The sequence below is a fragment of the Marmota monax genome, unplaced genomic scaffold (assembly GCF_021218885.2).
Source record: "Marmota monax isolate L192 unplaced genomic scaffold, Marmota_monax_Labrador192_F-V1.1 WCK01_AAM20220418_F8-fsc00034, whole genome shotgun sequence".
Classification (NCBI taxonomy): domain Eukaryota; kingdom Metazoa; phylum Chordata; class Mammalia; order Rodentia; family Sciuridae; genus Marmota; species Marmota monax.
This window is the reverse complement of record NW_026693934.1, coordinates 10,502,866-10,518,857: the sequence shown is the minus strand read 5'-3', so window position 1 is coordinate 10,518,857 and position 15,992 is coordinate 10,502,866. Positions and strand designations below refer to the sequence as shown.

General features: G+C 44.3%; 1 protein-coding gene across 5 annotated transcripts; it reads left to right on the top strand.

Annotated features, from left to right (window-relative positions):
• Nucleotides 1–325: 325 nt before the first annotated feature.
• LOC124106197 (endogenous retrovirus group FC1 Env polyprotein) lies at nucleotides 326–15,388 on the top strand. 5 transcript variants are annotated; one of them, XR_006856017.2, is made up of 3 exons: nucleotides 326–489; nucleotides 12,611–15,039; nucleotides 15,150–15,388. XR_006856017.2 is itself a non-coding variant. In XM_046463778.2 (3 exons), exon 3 carries the CDS (start codon nucleotides 13,487–13,489, stop codon nucleotides 14,975–14,977), a length of 1,491 nt encoding a protein of 496 aa, XP_046319734.1. In that variant the 5' UTR covers nucleotides 326–489; nucleotides 12,611–12,817; nucleotides 13,429–13,486; the 3' UTR covers nucleotides 14,978–15,388. The 5 variants fall into 5 exon arrangements, 4 of the variants coding, with proteins under 4 accessions (XP_046319734.1, XP_046319733.1, XP_046319731.1 ...); XM_046463778.2 differs by having other exon boundaries at nucleotides 12,611–12,817; nucleotides 13,429–15,388; XM_046463777.2 differs by having other exon boundaries at nucleotides 12,611–12,817; nucleotides 13,410–15,388.
• The last annotated feature ends 604 nt before the right edge of the window (nucleotides 15,389–15,992 follow it).

Here is a 15,992-nt window from a genome sequence, read left to right as displayed (position 1 = left end):
GATCAGGGCATTTGCAGGATCCCTGTGAGGGGGATGGGGGGGGGTCCTGGACTCACCCCTCCTTCTCTGCTTGTTTCCCCCAGGGTCAAGGCCACTGGATAGGTCTTGGGGTTTCCTCAAGGGTCGATTTCCCAGCTCTGCCTCTCTCCAGCTCTGGGACCAGGGCCAGTGGCCTGCACTCTCTGCCCTCAGAATTCTCACCTGGAAAACCACGAGATTAAAAAATACCAGACAGAGTGGGTGCCTTGGTGCCTGAAGAATGCTATTGAAGGAAAGAATGCGGAATTCTAATTCCAGGAAGTTATTTTACTGCCTGCAAATAACCGGCTCCAGCTTGTTTCCGGGTGGGGTTGGATGCTCAAAGATTGTGAGCAATGAGCTAGTCTGGAAAGGAAGGAAAGGAGGATCACAAAGTTACGGAGCAAGGAGACTCTGCCAGGAGATGGACTGAGTCGTCTCCTGTGCAAGTGCCAACACTCTCTCTGGCAGGTAGGACTGCATTGTTTCTAAGAGCCAGTTATGGGGACTCCATGCACCCCTGCACCCTCTCTCCTCCCACTTCCTGTGGGACTGGCTGCTCCTTTTGAGGGGCTTGCACATCTGGTTAAGTTCTAGCCTATTTCCCTCTTGGGTAGGAAACACAGCCAAGCCGTCTTAGGATTGCATGTTCACCACTTGAAACTCACAGGTGTTTTGCTGGGGCCAGGTTCTTCTTCACTGAAGAAATAGTCAAAAGGAGAGGGGAGCCTGGGAAGGCTGACATCTGTGAAGTCACCCTTGTCAGCCAGCCAGACTGGAGTGCAAAGGACACTCTGAGCCCACCTGGGACTTTAGGTTAAGTGTTTGGAGGTTTTGACACAACGGAGCAAAAGCTTTGAACAGAACACCATCCCCTTGGGTTCTGTTTGTGCCCGGGGTCAGGAAGTGCAGTGTGATTTTACTTTCAAGGGATGACTGCTGCAGATTCACTCGTGATCCAGTCATTGCCTAAAAACTCCCACCTCCAAACATTGCTGCATTAGGGACCAAGTCTTCAACACATTAGCCTTTGTGGGGACATTGTAGGTTCAAACTGTAGCACTGTGTGAACAGGGAGACCCAGGAGGGAGTGACGAGCCACGCACCACTTGGTCTTGATCTGTTGCTCCCCAGTGGTTAGCGATGCCGAACATCTTTTTGTGAGCTTATTTGGCACTTGGATATCCTCCTCTGTGAAATGTTTCTTCCTGCTCTTTGCCTGTTTTCTAAGTGGATTCCTTGTTATTTTTACTGTTGAGTTTTAGAAATAGATTTATATACATATGAAGCTCGATAAATTATATATATATACATACATAAATTTTATAAACTTTCATGTTTTATAGATTATACATAAAGAAAGTTCTTTACATAGTCTAGAAACAAGCCATTTATGAGACATGTGGTTTGGAAATATTTTCTTTTTATCCTCTTAGCAGGGTTGCTCACAGAATAAAAATTGAAATTTTGATGTAGTCAAATGTATTTCTGTTACTATGACATAATACCTGAGATATGCCAACTTACAAGGTGAAAAATTTATTTTGGCTAACAGTTATGGAGCTTTTGGTCCACAATCTATTGGCTTCTTGCTTTGGGGCCTGGGGTAAGGCATATCATGATGGGAGCAAGTGGTGGAGGAGGCTGCTCACCTCATAGCATTTGGGATGCAAAAAAGAAAGAAAGGGCCTGGAGTCAGAGTACTCCCTTCAAGGGCAGACCCTCAGGGACCTAACCCCTTTTAAAGGTTCTACCATTTCCCAATAGTTCCACTGTCTGGAAAGACACATATCCAAACTATAGCACCTAATTTATCAATATTTCTCTTCTATGGACCTTTGGTGTCATGTGTAAGAAGTGTTCACCAAGCCCTAGTACCTGAAGATTTTCTCATATGTTTTCTTCTAAAAAATTTAGAAGTTAATTTTTGTATAAGGGGGTGAAGCTTCAGTCAGGATTTTTTTTGTTTTGTTTATTTGTAGATATATAATTTCCACTGCACCATTTTTTGAAAAGGCTACCTTTCCTCTGTTGCATTTGTACCTTTGTCAAAAATCAGTTGGCTGTATTTCTGGCTTCTCTATTTTGTTCCACTGATTTATAGGTCTGTCCCTCTGCCCACACAACAAAGTCTTCATTCCTATAGCTATCTAAGACTTCCCACTTTATTCTTCTTTTCAAAATTATTTTTGTTACTGCAGATTCCTTGAGCTTCCACATAAATTTTGGAGTACGTTTGTCTATATCTTCAAAAATTCTTGTTGGGATTTTGATAGGCATTGCATTAAGACTTGTAGACCATTTGGGGATAAAATCGGTACTTTTTGCTAAATGATTCAGTTCAGTTAGGATTCATTTCCATCCATGAATACTGTATGTCTCTGCACTTATTTAGATTTTGATTTCTTTCATCAGTGTTTTGTAATCTTCAGCTAAGTATATGTTGTATTAGGTTTACATGTATTTTAGGACTGAGGCTATAACTCAGTTTTAGAGCGCTTGCCTGGTATGTATGAGGTCGTAGGTTCAATTCTCAGTACTGCAAAAAAAAAAAAAATCATAGCTGTAAGTAGTATTTTATTTTTAGTTTCATTTTCCATGGGTTCATTGCTAGTTGAAATACAGCTGATCTTTATATGCTGATTTTTTATTCTGAAACCTTGCTGAAATTAGTTCTAGGATTTGTTTTATAGAATCCATGAGCCTCTCTAAATTTATCACTTACTAAATATGTTATCTTCCAGTAACTTTATTTCTTCCTTTCTGATCTGTATCCTTCTCCTCCCTGACCCTCTCCTCTGATTTGAACTGGCTAGAACTTCCAGAGTTATACTGAACAGCAGCTGCAAGGGACGTCCCTGTCTTGTTACAATTTTAAGGGGAAAATACTGTCTTTCATCATTAAATTTAATATTAGCTGAAGGTGTTTTGGTAGAAGTTCTTCATAAAGTTGAGGAAGTTCCCCTCTATTTTTTTTAATGTTATTGAGTTATGACAAGTAATTTTCCTGCACCAGTTGACATATGATTTTTCTTCTTCATCTGTTAATATGGTGGATTGTATTAATTGATTCTTGAAGGTTGTATCAGCCTTGCGTACCTGGAATAAAACCCCCTTTGATCATGATATACAATTCTTTTTTAATCTGTGGCTGAATTCTATAATTTGTTGCTGAATTCTATTAGCTAATGCTATGTTAAGGATTTTTATATCTATGTATGTAAGGGATATTGGAATACTTTTCTCTGTGTAGTCATTCTTTGATAGCCATAGGAGATTGGTGCCAGGTCCCTTTTCAGATATCATAATCATCATATGTTCAAGTCTCTTATGAGAAACAACAGGTTATTTGAATACAAACTATGCGTGTCTTTCCATATGCTTTAAATCATCTCTTGATTATTCATAGTACCTAATACAATGTAAATACTATGGAAATAGTTGTTATGCTATATTGTTTAGGGAATAATGATGAGAAAAAAGTCTGTAAATGTTCAGTACAGACACAATTTGTTTTCAAATATTTTAAATCTGTGTTTGCGTGAATTCACAGGCTTGAAACCTTGGATATGCAGGTCTGATTACTCTCTCTGTCTTATTTTGGTCTGGCTTTATAAAGTGAGTTGGGAAATGTTTTCTTGTTTTATTTCCTGGAAAAGATTGTGTAGAACAGGCGTTAATTCTTTTTTTTTAAGTTTCTTTTTTAAATTTATATATGACAGTAGAATGCACTACACTTCTTATTACACATATAGAGCACAATTTTTCATATCTCTGGTTGTATACACAGTATATTCACACCAATTCATGTCTTCATACCTGTACTTTGGATAATAATGATCATCACATTCCACCATCATTAATAACCCCATGCCCCCTCCCTTCCCCTCCAACCCCTCCATCCCCTCTGCCCTATCTAGAATTAGTCTATTCCTCCCATGCTCCCGCTCCCTATCCCACTATGAATCAGCCTCCTTATATCAAAATTTTAAAAAAAATTTGGTTTTTTGGGACTGGCTAACTTCACTTAGCATTCTCTTCTCTAACTCCATCCATTTATCTGCAAATGCCATGATTTATTCTCTTTTATTGCTGAGTAATATTCCATTGTGTATATATATGCCACATTTTTTTTTTAATCCATCATCTATTGAAGGGAAGACTAGGCATTAATTCTTTAGGTATTCAGTAGAATTACCCAGTGAAATAATTTGGCCCTAAAGATTTCCTTTTGGGAGCTTTTAAATTACAAATTCAATTTCTTTAAGAGTCATAGGGTTATTCAAATTATTTATTTCATACTGAGGGTACTGTAGTAGTCTGTGCTTTTTGAGGAGTGGTCTGTTTCATTGAAGTTGTGTTTTTTTTTGGTATGTAAAGTTGTTCGTGTTACTGTTCCTTTGCTGTTCTTTCAATGTCTGTAGGTTCTAGGCCCTGCAGTGACAGCCCTGTTACAGTCCTGATTGGTATTTTCTAACTTTTCCCTTTTTCTTTGTCAGTCTTGGCAGACATTTGTTAATTTTATTGATTTTTTTCCTCCAAGGAACTCATTTTTCATTTCATTGATTTTTCTCTATTGTTTTCTGTTTTCAATTTCATTGATTTCTGCTCTTGCCTTTAGTAGTTTCTTCCTTCTGCTTGCCTGGGGTTTATTCTGCTCTACTTTTTCTAGTTTCTTAAGGCAGATCTGAATTTATTGTTTTCAATCTGCAGTGGTTTGGAGAAGGGTCCCCCAAAGGCTCCCATGTTAAAGGCTTGTCCCCTGCCTGGAGCACAGCTGGGGGGAGGTGGAAGCTCAGGAGGTGAGCCCCAGTGGGAGGTCTTCAGGTCCCTGGGGATGTGTCTTGGAAGGGGACTGTGGAACCCTGGCTCCTTCCTCCTTCCTTCTTTTTGCTTCCTGATGGGGAGGTCTGTGGTTTGGCTCTGCCATGCATTCCCACCATGGTGTGCTGCCTCATCAACGTGGTCGATCGATGATGGACCGTAACCTCGCCAAACTGTGAGCCAAATAAAAGCTTTTCTTCGAAAAGTTGATTATCTCAGTATTCAGTTACAACATTGGAAAGTGACTAACACATCATCTCTCCCTCTTTTCTGATGTAAGGATTTATTGCTATATATTTCTAAGTCTCCTGGTGTTGGCATTTTACTCGTTTGGGGAAATTCTAGAAAATTTTCTTCTCTTTATTTCCCTTTACTTTCCCCGTTTAGAATGTAATTGTCTTAAACATTTTCCCTACATACCTTAAGAACCATGTCAGACGATGATATAATTTCTGCTTCAGCCAATTGGAAACTCAGGATGAGTTTTTCTGTTTACCTATATTTTTACTTTTTCTGTTTTTTTTTTCTTTCTGATTTTTCAAGGTGCCTTCTTTAATCATTTTGTATTTCTTTGTCAAGAAACTTATTGCTCTTTTCTTTCAGCACTTGAAACATATCGAGTTACCTCTTGGGGTTCCTATAGTTTCTAAGGTGAAATGGTCTTTCATTCAGGTTAGATCTTCTTTAAAGTAAGGTGTCTTTTCTCTCTTGATGCTTTCAAGATTTTTAAATTTGTCTTTGGAATTCACAAGTTTGATTATGATATCCATGGCATAATTTCTTTGTGTTTATCCTGCTTGATGTTTGCCCAGTTGCTTGAATGTGGAGGTTTACATCTTGTGCCAAACTTGTGGATATTTTGGCCTTTACTTTTTGAATATATTTTTGGTCCCATCCTCTCTCCTCTCTCTCTTGGACTCAGATGACATAATCTTAACAGTTTTGTCATTCATTGTCCCATAGGTCTGTGGATGCTCTTCCCCCACCCCAATCTATTTTCTTTTTGCTATTTAGATTGGGTAATTTCTCTCTACTTCCAAGTTCACTGAGACTTCTGTGCTCTATATTCTACTTTTCCCCATCCATTGAGATTATTACTATGGTTATTGTATTTTTCAGGTCTAATATTTCCATTTTCTAGATGTTCTTTTTTCTTTGCAAGATTTTCTATTTTCTCATTTTGAAAATGTGATCATGAATGCATCATTGTAGCATTTTTATCATGGCTACTTTGAAATCCTTATTAGATAATTACAGCATCTGTGCCATATCAGTGTTGCCATCTGTTATGGTTTGGATGTGAGGTGTCCTCCAAAAGCTCATGTGTGGGACAATGCAAGAAGATTCAGACAACAAATGATGGGGTTTTAAGAATCTTAACCCAATCAGTGAATTAATCCCCTGATAGGGATTAACTGAGTGGTAACTGAAGTGCTGGGGTGTGGCTGGAGGGGGTGGGTGTTGGGGCATAGTTTGGGGTGTATTTTGTGTCTGGCCAGTGGAGTCTCTCTTTGCGTCCTGATCATGAGGTAAGCAGCTTCTCTCTGCCACACTCTTCTGCCATAATGTTCAGCATCACCTGGAGCCCCAAGGAATGCAACTGGTCTTAAGACCTTTGAAACTGTGAGCTCTTAAATAAACTTTTCCTTCTCTACAATTGTTCTGGTCAGCTCCTTTAGTCACAGCAGCTAAAAAGCTGACCAAAACACCATCCATTTATTGTCTCTCTCATTCTAGTTCAGATTTTCTTGGTTCCTGGTATGAGTGATTTTCACTTGACCCCTGGTCTTTTGGGGTATTATGAAGCCTGCAGATCTTATTTAAATCTCTCTTTTATCAGGGCTTCTTGGGCTCTGCTTCTGTGGAGAAGGAGGATGTTTCTGTTTTCAGGTGGGCCTGGACTCCGGTTCCCCCTTTGGCCTCCACGGACAGCTTTGTCAAGAAGAGAGGCCATGACACTGCTGAAATGGGTGGCCTGGGTGCCTCCTGACTGTTCCCTTCTGGTCCCCCCTCATGCTGCAGAGTGGGGAGTGACCTCCTCAATGCTGGGTGGTGGAAGAAGCTGCAGCCCACTGGGTCTCCTGACACCACTTCAGCAAGGAGGGAGAAGGGTGTCTGATCACACCAAGTCGGGGTAGAAATCCAGGATTCCTCATGGGCTCCAGGGACACCGTGAGCAACGGTGGGCGACCTTCACTCCTGGTGGGGGATGTCTCCAGCTTCACTGGTGGGAGTAGATAGATTTTCTTCCTTGGCTGGAGTAAAGCAATGACTGTCTGAAAGTTATGAGTCTTGCTATGCTGCCTTATTTGGTCCTTTGGAGAGCTGGCTTTTCATAGGGCTTTGTTATATGGAGCCTGATGACACTTCCAGATTATCAGCATCCGAACTAAAATGTATCTATAAAAAAACCCACCAACCAACCAAATTGAAACACCCCTGGGACCTCACTGCTTGTTGCCTCTGGAGGAACCCTTCTTCTCTCTGCTTTCCAGCCTCTTCTTGTGTTTGGTTTATGTACAATGCTCAGGGTTTTTAGCTGTGCTTTGTGGGAGGAATGGCGACAAATACATTTATTCCATCTTATCTAGACCTGGAACTCAGATGGGTTTTGAACCACTGCACAATGAGCTTCCATGTTGTTTCCAACTATCCTAGGTGGGTAGGTGAGAGAACTCAATCGGGAAGCTACTCTTTTGATTCTAATCCCTCTCATCCTCAGGCAGGGGCATCCTGGAGGCAGGCATGGCTTGTGTAGCCTGAAGACCTCCTCGGCTGTGGTGAGAAGGGGGGTTTCTCTGCCTACAGGGCTGCAGATCTTTCACATCTGGGCCAAAGTTCTTAACTCCCACAGCTTTCCTTTTTCTTTTGGCCCAAGACTGCATGATCAGTGTCTCTCCTAGCCTGTCTTCCTTGTACTTGTGCTGTTATGTCTTCCTACTGTTCACCTAACTGTGTTTCCACTACACGGGGAGACACTCTGATGTCCCTGTCACAGTGCCATTTTATTTCTCCAAGCTTAGTCCAGGGTATGCTACTCAGGAGCCATGAGTGAAGCTAGGTGGAACTGGACTGGCTTGAGAAGGCCCTGGGGTTCTGGTTGAGTGTTAAGGAGCCATGTTGCTGAGAATTGAGCTTTGGGAACTTGCGGTTGGGAAGGGTATATGCTAGATAATTAGCTTTTCTAAGCCTGGCCCTAAACCCTCAAATAATAAAGATCTATAGATTTTCCTTGGGGGTTCAGGCAGTTAAAACTTGTACCTTATCTCATAACCAAATCTCAAATTCCACTGTCCATGACAAAGGACAAAATTTAGGACTAAAGTAAATAAATGATTATCTTGTTTAAAGGAGGTGAGTGATTTGCATATTAAGCCCTTCTCAATGGAATTCCAAGCACTATATAGGGGAAGAAATGAAGATGATATAAATTTGTGGAAGGCCTTAAGATGAGTCTTGCTAGATAGTTATGCTCATAATTCAGGTGTTGGCCCTGATGCTCTGGGTGGAGGAGGAAGGGTGGGGATGCTTCATTTCATGAAACAATGCTGGGCTGGGAGGCAGAAGGCTCGGGTGCAAGGTCAGGGATAGGGAGAAAATAGTGAATGGGTACAAAATTATAGTTGGGAGGAATAAATTCTAGTGTTCTATAGCACAGTAGGGTGACTATAGTTAATAACTAACTGTAGATTTCAAAATAGTTAAAAGAGAGGATTTTGAAAGTAAAGCAAAGAAATGATAAATGAGGTGATAGAGGTGCTAATTATGCTGATTTGATTATCACATATTATATACATGTTTTGAAATATCACACTGTATGCCATAAATATGTACAATTATTATGTGTCAATTAAAAAAAAGAGAAGCTTTCTTGCTCTGTTTTCCAGATGTTGCCTTAGAAAATGTGGACTTATTTAAAGTGAATGGGACTAACGATATGTGTCTCTGTTACCAAAATATTTTGAATGCACCATTATGCATTTTCCAGCTTCTTAAAGGTGGTTAGGATTAACATGACCAGTGTGTCCTGGTTTGCCTGGGGGCTCTCCTCCTTTGTGTCCCTCTCACCCCCAGGCAAACCCTGACAGTTGGTGGCCCTCCAGCATGAGTTCTCTGGGGAAGCCTCCTTCCTCCTACCCTAGAGTCAGGTTTACTGTGTAAAGCCACAGGGTGAGCTGGAAAATGTGAATATTTGAAGTAGACAGTGTCATAGCTCAACCCTTCCACTGTGGTTGCACTGGGGACTCTGAGAGAATTCTAACAAACCTTGCTCTCCCCCAGTTCCCCTTAAGGGGAGGCAGGAGCTACCTTCTAGGGAACAATGATCCTGGGTACTGGTATGGCCAGGTCTGGCCAGAATCCTTTTAACAAGTAATCTTGAGCAACTAAGTTATTCTATGAGGCTCAGATTCCTAATATGTAAAATAGGAATGAAAATCTAAACTAGGGTGGTGGATATTTTCTCAGTGTGATTCTATGAATAAAGCCATTGGGAGAAGAAGTCATAGCAAGAATTTCTACTTGTTAAATAAACATGAGTGAAGGCCATTGATGGACCAGGGTCCTGCACTAGGACCCAACAGACCAAACTAAAAACCAAAGTGGAGTTAGTCCTGCTAAACTTCCACATTACCAAACCCAAGGGAAGCTGTTATCTGACCTTCAGGAGAAATTGGGAGAGAGAAGTAACAGGTCTTGTTTCCCAAACAGGCCTGTTTCAATCAACACTTATTGGTGTTTATATTCTTGATAATTGCCATTCTGATTGGCGTGAGATGAAATCTTAGAGTAGTTTTGATTTACATTTCTCTAGTAAGAGAGGTCGAACATTGTTTCATATATTTGTTGATCGATTGTATGTCATCTTCTGAGAAATGTCTGTTCAGTTCCTTAGCCCATTTATTGATTGGGTTGTTTGTTTTTTTGGTGTTAAGTTTTAAAGGTGCCAAAACATACATTGGAGAAAAGATAGCCTCTTCAACAAATGGTGCTGGGAGAACTGGAAATCCATGTGCAGCAAAATGAAACTAAACCCCTATCTCTCACCATGCACAAACCTCAACTCCAGGTGGATCAAGGACCTAGGAATTAGACCAGAGACCCTGTGCCTAATAAAGGAAAAAGTAGGTCCAAGTCTTCATCACATTGGATTAGGCTCTGACTTTCTTTAACAAGACTCCTAAAGCACCAGAATTAAAATCAAGAATTAATAAATGGGTTGGATTTAAACTAAAAAACTTCTTCTCAGTAAAAGAGACAATCAATGAGGTGAAGAGAGAGCCTACATTTTTGGGAGCAAATTTTTGCCACATGCACATCAGATAGAGCACTAATCTCCAAGATGTATGAAGGACTTCTGCCTTTTCTGTCTGTAAAGCTGGGCTTCTCTGCTCAGATCGTTGGATCAGTCATTCTATTTTATGGAATGAAGTGCTGCTCAGCTCAATTCTAGAATTGCAAGTAAAGCCAATTGAGATCTTTAAATGTGCTATAATTGTGTCCTTTGACATATCCTTAGGGAGAGCAAGTGGGTCAAGCATTCATACCTCACCTGATCTCTTTAGACCTCCATTAATCTACACCGAGCAGAACAAGAGGGTTTTCAAAGCATTGCAGATGGAATCCTCATGGCCATCTTCAGAGTTGGTGCTAATATGACTCCCATTCAATAGGCAGAAAGATGGGCTTAATGAGACTTTGCCAAAGATTACAGTTAGTTAGGTGAGTTAGGTGAGTGGTAGGACTAACTTGTTCGGACTCAAAAGGCACTTTTTTTGTTTCTAACTGGATAAATCTATAGGCTCGGGGTGCTGGCTAAGCCTAATGATGTTCTGCATGTACTTTGGGTTCAGACTGTTGGCTCTGATTTCTTTCGAACCCGGCTTCCCTGTGATTGTGAGATCACCCGCCCAGGGAGCTCAAGGTTTGATTGATCCTTTGACCCCCGGGGCAATGGGAACAGCTGGTAAAATTTGGACCTTGCCTCCCCACAACCCACCATGACCAGGCTACATGGCCTAGGACTTCCTCAGACTTGGGAGAAATCAAAGGACCCAGGACTGTAATCTGGCAGTGGTTCATTCATTTCTTCCTTTATTCCTGTGGCATGGATTCATGGCAGGCTTGCATTTACCATTTTGCAAACTCTGAGTTCATAATCCAGGAGAGGGAGAGCCTACAGGGAACACATGGGTGCTGGGAGGGAGGGTGCACTCGATACCGTCTGCCTGGATAGTCAGTATTAGGTCGATTTGAGGTGGCTAAGGGAACAAAGCACCAGGTAATGTACACACGCAAAAGAACAACCCATCAGGCACCAACAGACAAGCAGTGATAATCACCTGTCAATCAGCGGGGTCTCCTGACCAATCCTGGAAGGACATGGAACTCAGCAAGATCCCCCGACCCACCCCAGGAGGACAAGGGACCCTGAAAACCTCACTTTCCTGTCCCAAGCCCAAACCCCATAAAATTCCAATCCCACTGAGCCTGAGTGCAATCCCCCCAGACCCAAACTCTGTTGGACTGGAGGGTCTTGCTTGGGAACGAATCTCAATAAAGCCTTTTCAGCAGCTTTTAATCTGCCTCCTTTTGGTCACTGGTGCCTGACCTTACATCTGGTGCTGAAACCCAGGTGGGCTTTTCGGGCCTCCCCCATATCTTATATCTGGGGTAGAAGTCCACCCTCCCCTTTCAAATGAACCAGGAAATTCCTAAGCTGCTGTTTCTTTCTCTCTCCCTTCATCTGGGCTGACAGGAGTGGGGTAAGTTCCCTTGTTTCCCCTGACCTTCCAGCCCCTCTCCATCCGGGGGGTCTATCTGTAAGTCATGCATATGCCATAGACCCTGCCTGTTCGGCTCAAGGCCCTGGGAACTGTAGAGACGTCCCAATCCTCATTCTGATCCGTTTGGGTCCCCGGTGAGTTGCAAGGATGCCTCAACCCCTGCCCCAGCCCTCAGATGAGTGTGATCAGAATTAGGGACGCCTTTTCCTGCTCCCACCCACCCCTGAGGGTGCTGGAAGGTCATGGGAAACACTGAGTCCTCCTTAGACCCCCAAACTCCTTTGGGTTGCCTTTTGCCAAATTAGGACTCACTCAAGACCTGCGTCGTACTTAGACAATGCGTCAAAATGGCTCCCAGAAGGAACTTCTGAATTTCACATCCTCATTGATGTGGACAATTTCTGTTACCAGGCAGGAAAGTGGGCCGAAGTCCCTTACAGGCTTTTTGGGCTATTCGCTCCTGTTCTCCCCTCTGCTCTACCTGTTCTACTGCTCAAGTTTTCCTTGCTAGGGAAAATCCCAAACCCCTTCCCCATTGTTCTTCACATCTCGTTCCTCATTCTCAGATCCACCGGAGCTGCTCTCAGCCCCACCTTTCTGTCCCCCACCCCACCTACTCAGGCCAATCCTCTCCCTCCTCTCCTCTCACACCTGCACCCTCCCCTCCCCCTTCTCCTGCTGTCTACGACTCATGACCAACTCCTCTGGCTCCAGAGACTCTGCCCACACCTAAACCCTCCCTGACCCCTTTTTCAGTTTTACAACCCCTCTTTTACTTCCCAGGGATGAGAACCACTCTCCAGCAGGTACACTCCGCTTGTTCTGTCTGCTCTACACTATCCCCACAGGGGGCATCAAATCTAAAGTCCCCAGGCGTCAGATGTGGGGCCACCAGCCAGGCGAAGACTGGCAGATCCACTTCACTCACATGCCTAAGCACAAAAAGCTGTGCTACCCACTTACTTTGGTTGATACTTTTTCAGGTTGGATAGAAGCCTTCCCTACATCCAGGGAAACCGCTGACACCGTCATCTCCATCCTCATCCAGCAGATCATTCCCAGGTTTGGAACTTCCCGCCACCATCAAGTCAGACAATGGTCCAGCCTTCACTTCTGCAGTTGTTCAACTAGTCTCCAAAGGCCTGGCATCACTTGGAGGCTCCACATCCCACACCGGCCCCAATCCTTGGGTAAGGTTGAGAGGGCTAACGGCATTCTCAAGGATCATCTCACTAAACTTGCTGTTGAACTCAGGCTCTCCTGGCCCATCTCCTTCCATTGGCCCTCACCCAAATTCAGGCAGTCCCCAGAGCCCCCTCAGGTCTGAGCCCCTTTGAGCTACTCTATGGGTGCCCTTTCTTAATCAGCCAGAGCTTTCCAGCCACTCCTCCTCCCCTTGTGTCCTACCTGCCCTATCTGACACTTCTACTCAAACTCCTAAGGGAATACGCAGACCGGTGCCCTCCTTGGTCATCCATTGCCTCAAATCCAGCGCAACCACAAACCGGATTGGACCCTCTTCAAGTGGGTGACACAGTCTTACTTTGAGAGCTGCATCCTCAATCATTGAAACCTTGCTGGACGGGACCCCATACAGTCATACTTACTACCCCAATGGTGGGCCAAGCTTTTGGGCCACTCCCCCGGGTACCATGTCTCCTGCCTTAAAAAGGTGCCTGTTCCAAATGTCCAGTCCTGGACTTCCATCACGCTGGGGCCAACCAAACTCAAGATTTCTCACTAACCCTCTTCTTCTTTTACTAATTATGAATTTCTCTCAAGCTTCTATCCCAACCCACAGATGGCGCTTTTACATCCTAGCGACATGGCACCAGGATGGCACCACCCGCTCTCAGTTTATGGGTCAAGGCGATTGCCCTTCCACTGGCTGCAATCGAGCGGTCACCCTTAACATTACTGGATTCAACAGGGCCACCTCGTCCCACCTGTGTGCAGCAATGCTATGCTTCATATCAGACCAAACTGAGGAATCTTGTAAGCGCTGGCCTGACACCTATGGCGGGTGTCCTTATAATTCATGCAAAAAACGCTTCCTAGATAAGCCTTGCTATGAGAAACGAGCACACACCAAGTTAACTATTTGGGACCCATGGGATCCGAAATGGGCTTCCGGTGTTGATGGTAAATTTTATTCTTGGGGTTTTGCCCAGCTCCCCTCAGCCTCTATCAGAATCTGGAGAACTTATGTACAAGTGTTCCCTCAAATTCACATAACCATCCAGGGGCCAGAGAAGGAACTCCAATACCAACTGGATGCAGTTGCCCATCCTAAAGCTGACCCTTTCTCATGGATGGTCCTAATACGTCAGGGCCTTCAGCTCCTCAATTTATCCAAAGTTAGTAACATTTCAGACTGTTTCCTCTGTGCAGGTTTGGATCATACTCCATTGACTGCGATTCCCATTGATCTTCCTCTCAATACCTCAACCATATCCCAAGGGCCCCCCTGTCCAGCCTTTGAGGAAGTACCTCTTTTTCATAACTCATCAGGGAATTTCCCCTGCTGCTACACTTCCTCTGGTTCGGCACCCTGTGACCAGATCATTCGGATCTCTTCCCCAACCTTTGCTCCGCCGGGGTTCTTTTTCTGGTGCAATGGTACCCTAACAAAAAATCTAAGCCTCAACATGCCTTTTGCTTTCTGTGTTCCTTCCACCTTGGTTCCAAAATTAACTCTGTACACTGAGGCTGAATTAACATGGTATGTCACCACCTCCCTTTCCAGGACAAGAAGGGTCGTCTTTCTACCAGTAGTAGTTGGACTCTCCCTGGCCTCCTCCCTTGCTGCCTCTGGACTGGGGGCAGGAGGACTTGGTTATGCAGTAACCGTTACTCAGAAGCTTGAACAACAATTTCGGGAAGCAGTAGAGGCATCAGCCGCTTCTCTCGCTTCCCTACAAAGGCAAATAACATCTCTTGCCCAAGTTTCATTACAGAACCTTCAAGCCCTAGATCTCCTGACGGCAGACAAAGGAGGACCATGTCTATTCCTGAAAGAAGAATGCTGCTACTATATCAATGAAACTGGATTGGTCGAAAAGAATGTCGACACCCTCTATCGTTTGGGTGAAAGACTTAAACAGCAACAATCAAATGACCCTTGGCCACGCTGGCTAAACTCTGCCCTCATTTCATGGCTGACTCCCATTCTCACTCCTATGTTAGTAATAGGATTTCTATTAATGATTGCTCCCTGCATCCTCAGGTTTGCCCGAAAGTGCATGGATGAGATGGCCAGAGTTACCTACCAGCAGATGCTCCTACACCCCTATGGTCGCCTCCCTACCAAACTGACACCCAAGCCACACCTTTCCGCCCAGCGCCCCTAGCCAGCAGGAAGTAGCCAGATGGAATTCAGCGCCCTGTATCATCAAAAAGGCTGGGATGTTAGGTTGGTTTGAGGTGGCTAAGGGAAAAATGCACCAGGCAACCTGCGCATGCGGATGAACAACCCCTCAGGCGCCGACAGACAAGCAGTGATAAACACCTGTCAATCAGCAGGGTCTCCTGACCAATCCTGGAAGGACATGGAGCTCAGCAAGATCCCTTGACCAACCCCAGGAGGACAAGGGACCCTAAAAAACCCTCCTTTTCCTGTCCCAAGCCCTCCCTTCCTGCCCTAAGCCTGATGAAATTCCAATCTGGCTGAGCCTGGGTATGACTCACCCAGACCCGCTTTGTTGGGCTGGAGGGTCTCGCCCAGGAGTGAATCTCAATAAAGCCTTATCAGCAGCTTTTAACCTGCCTCCTTTTGGTCACCGGTGCCTGACCTTACAGTCAGAGAAGGCTTTCTGGAGGAGGAAGCATTTGAAGGACACCTGGGAAGACTGTGCTGGCTTGGTAGACAAAACGTGGGGAGCATGGCAGCAGCTAGGCTGACACTGACAAAGGTGTGAGCAGATGTATGTGTTGGGGAAGTTGAGGGCAGTTGGACACTGCTGTGGCTTTGCAAAGGAGCTGCAGCCATCCTGGAGGCCTGGAGAGTTCAGAGGAGGAAGTGGCAGCCAGTTTTGTGGGCTAAGAAGGTACTGCATGGATTATTGGGGGTCTGAGCGGGTCCAGTGTCGGGTGCTGACTGCTGTATGCAGAACAGGGAGAGCTCCCCAACCCTGCACCTCCCTTGTTCCAGCTGCTGCCTTGGTGGCCCTGAACGTCTGAGAATCAAGTCTGGCCAGTGTGGTCCTTAACATCCTTGACGTCACTGTTGATGGGGATCTTCAGGACCCAGAAGCCCCACTGGGGGTATAAGGAAAGAAGGGGTCTGACTGAGGCTCAGGATTCATGGGGGGCAGGTGGAGGGGTAAAGGGACACAGGAAGGAGGAGGGATGGAGCTTTCAGGTTGA

Excerpts from the sequence above, each read along its gene's own strand:
- LOC124106197 (XM_046463775.2), top strand. The coding sequence starts at position 13,280 with ATGTCTCCTGCCTTAAAAAGGTGCCTGTTCCAAATGTCCAGTCCTGGA.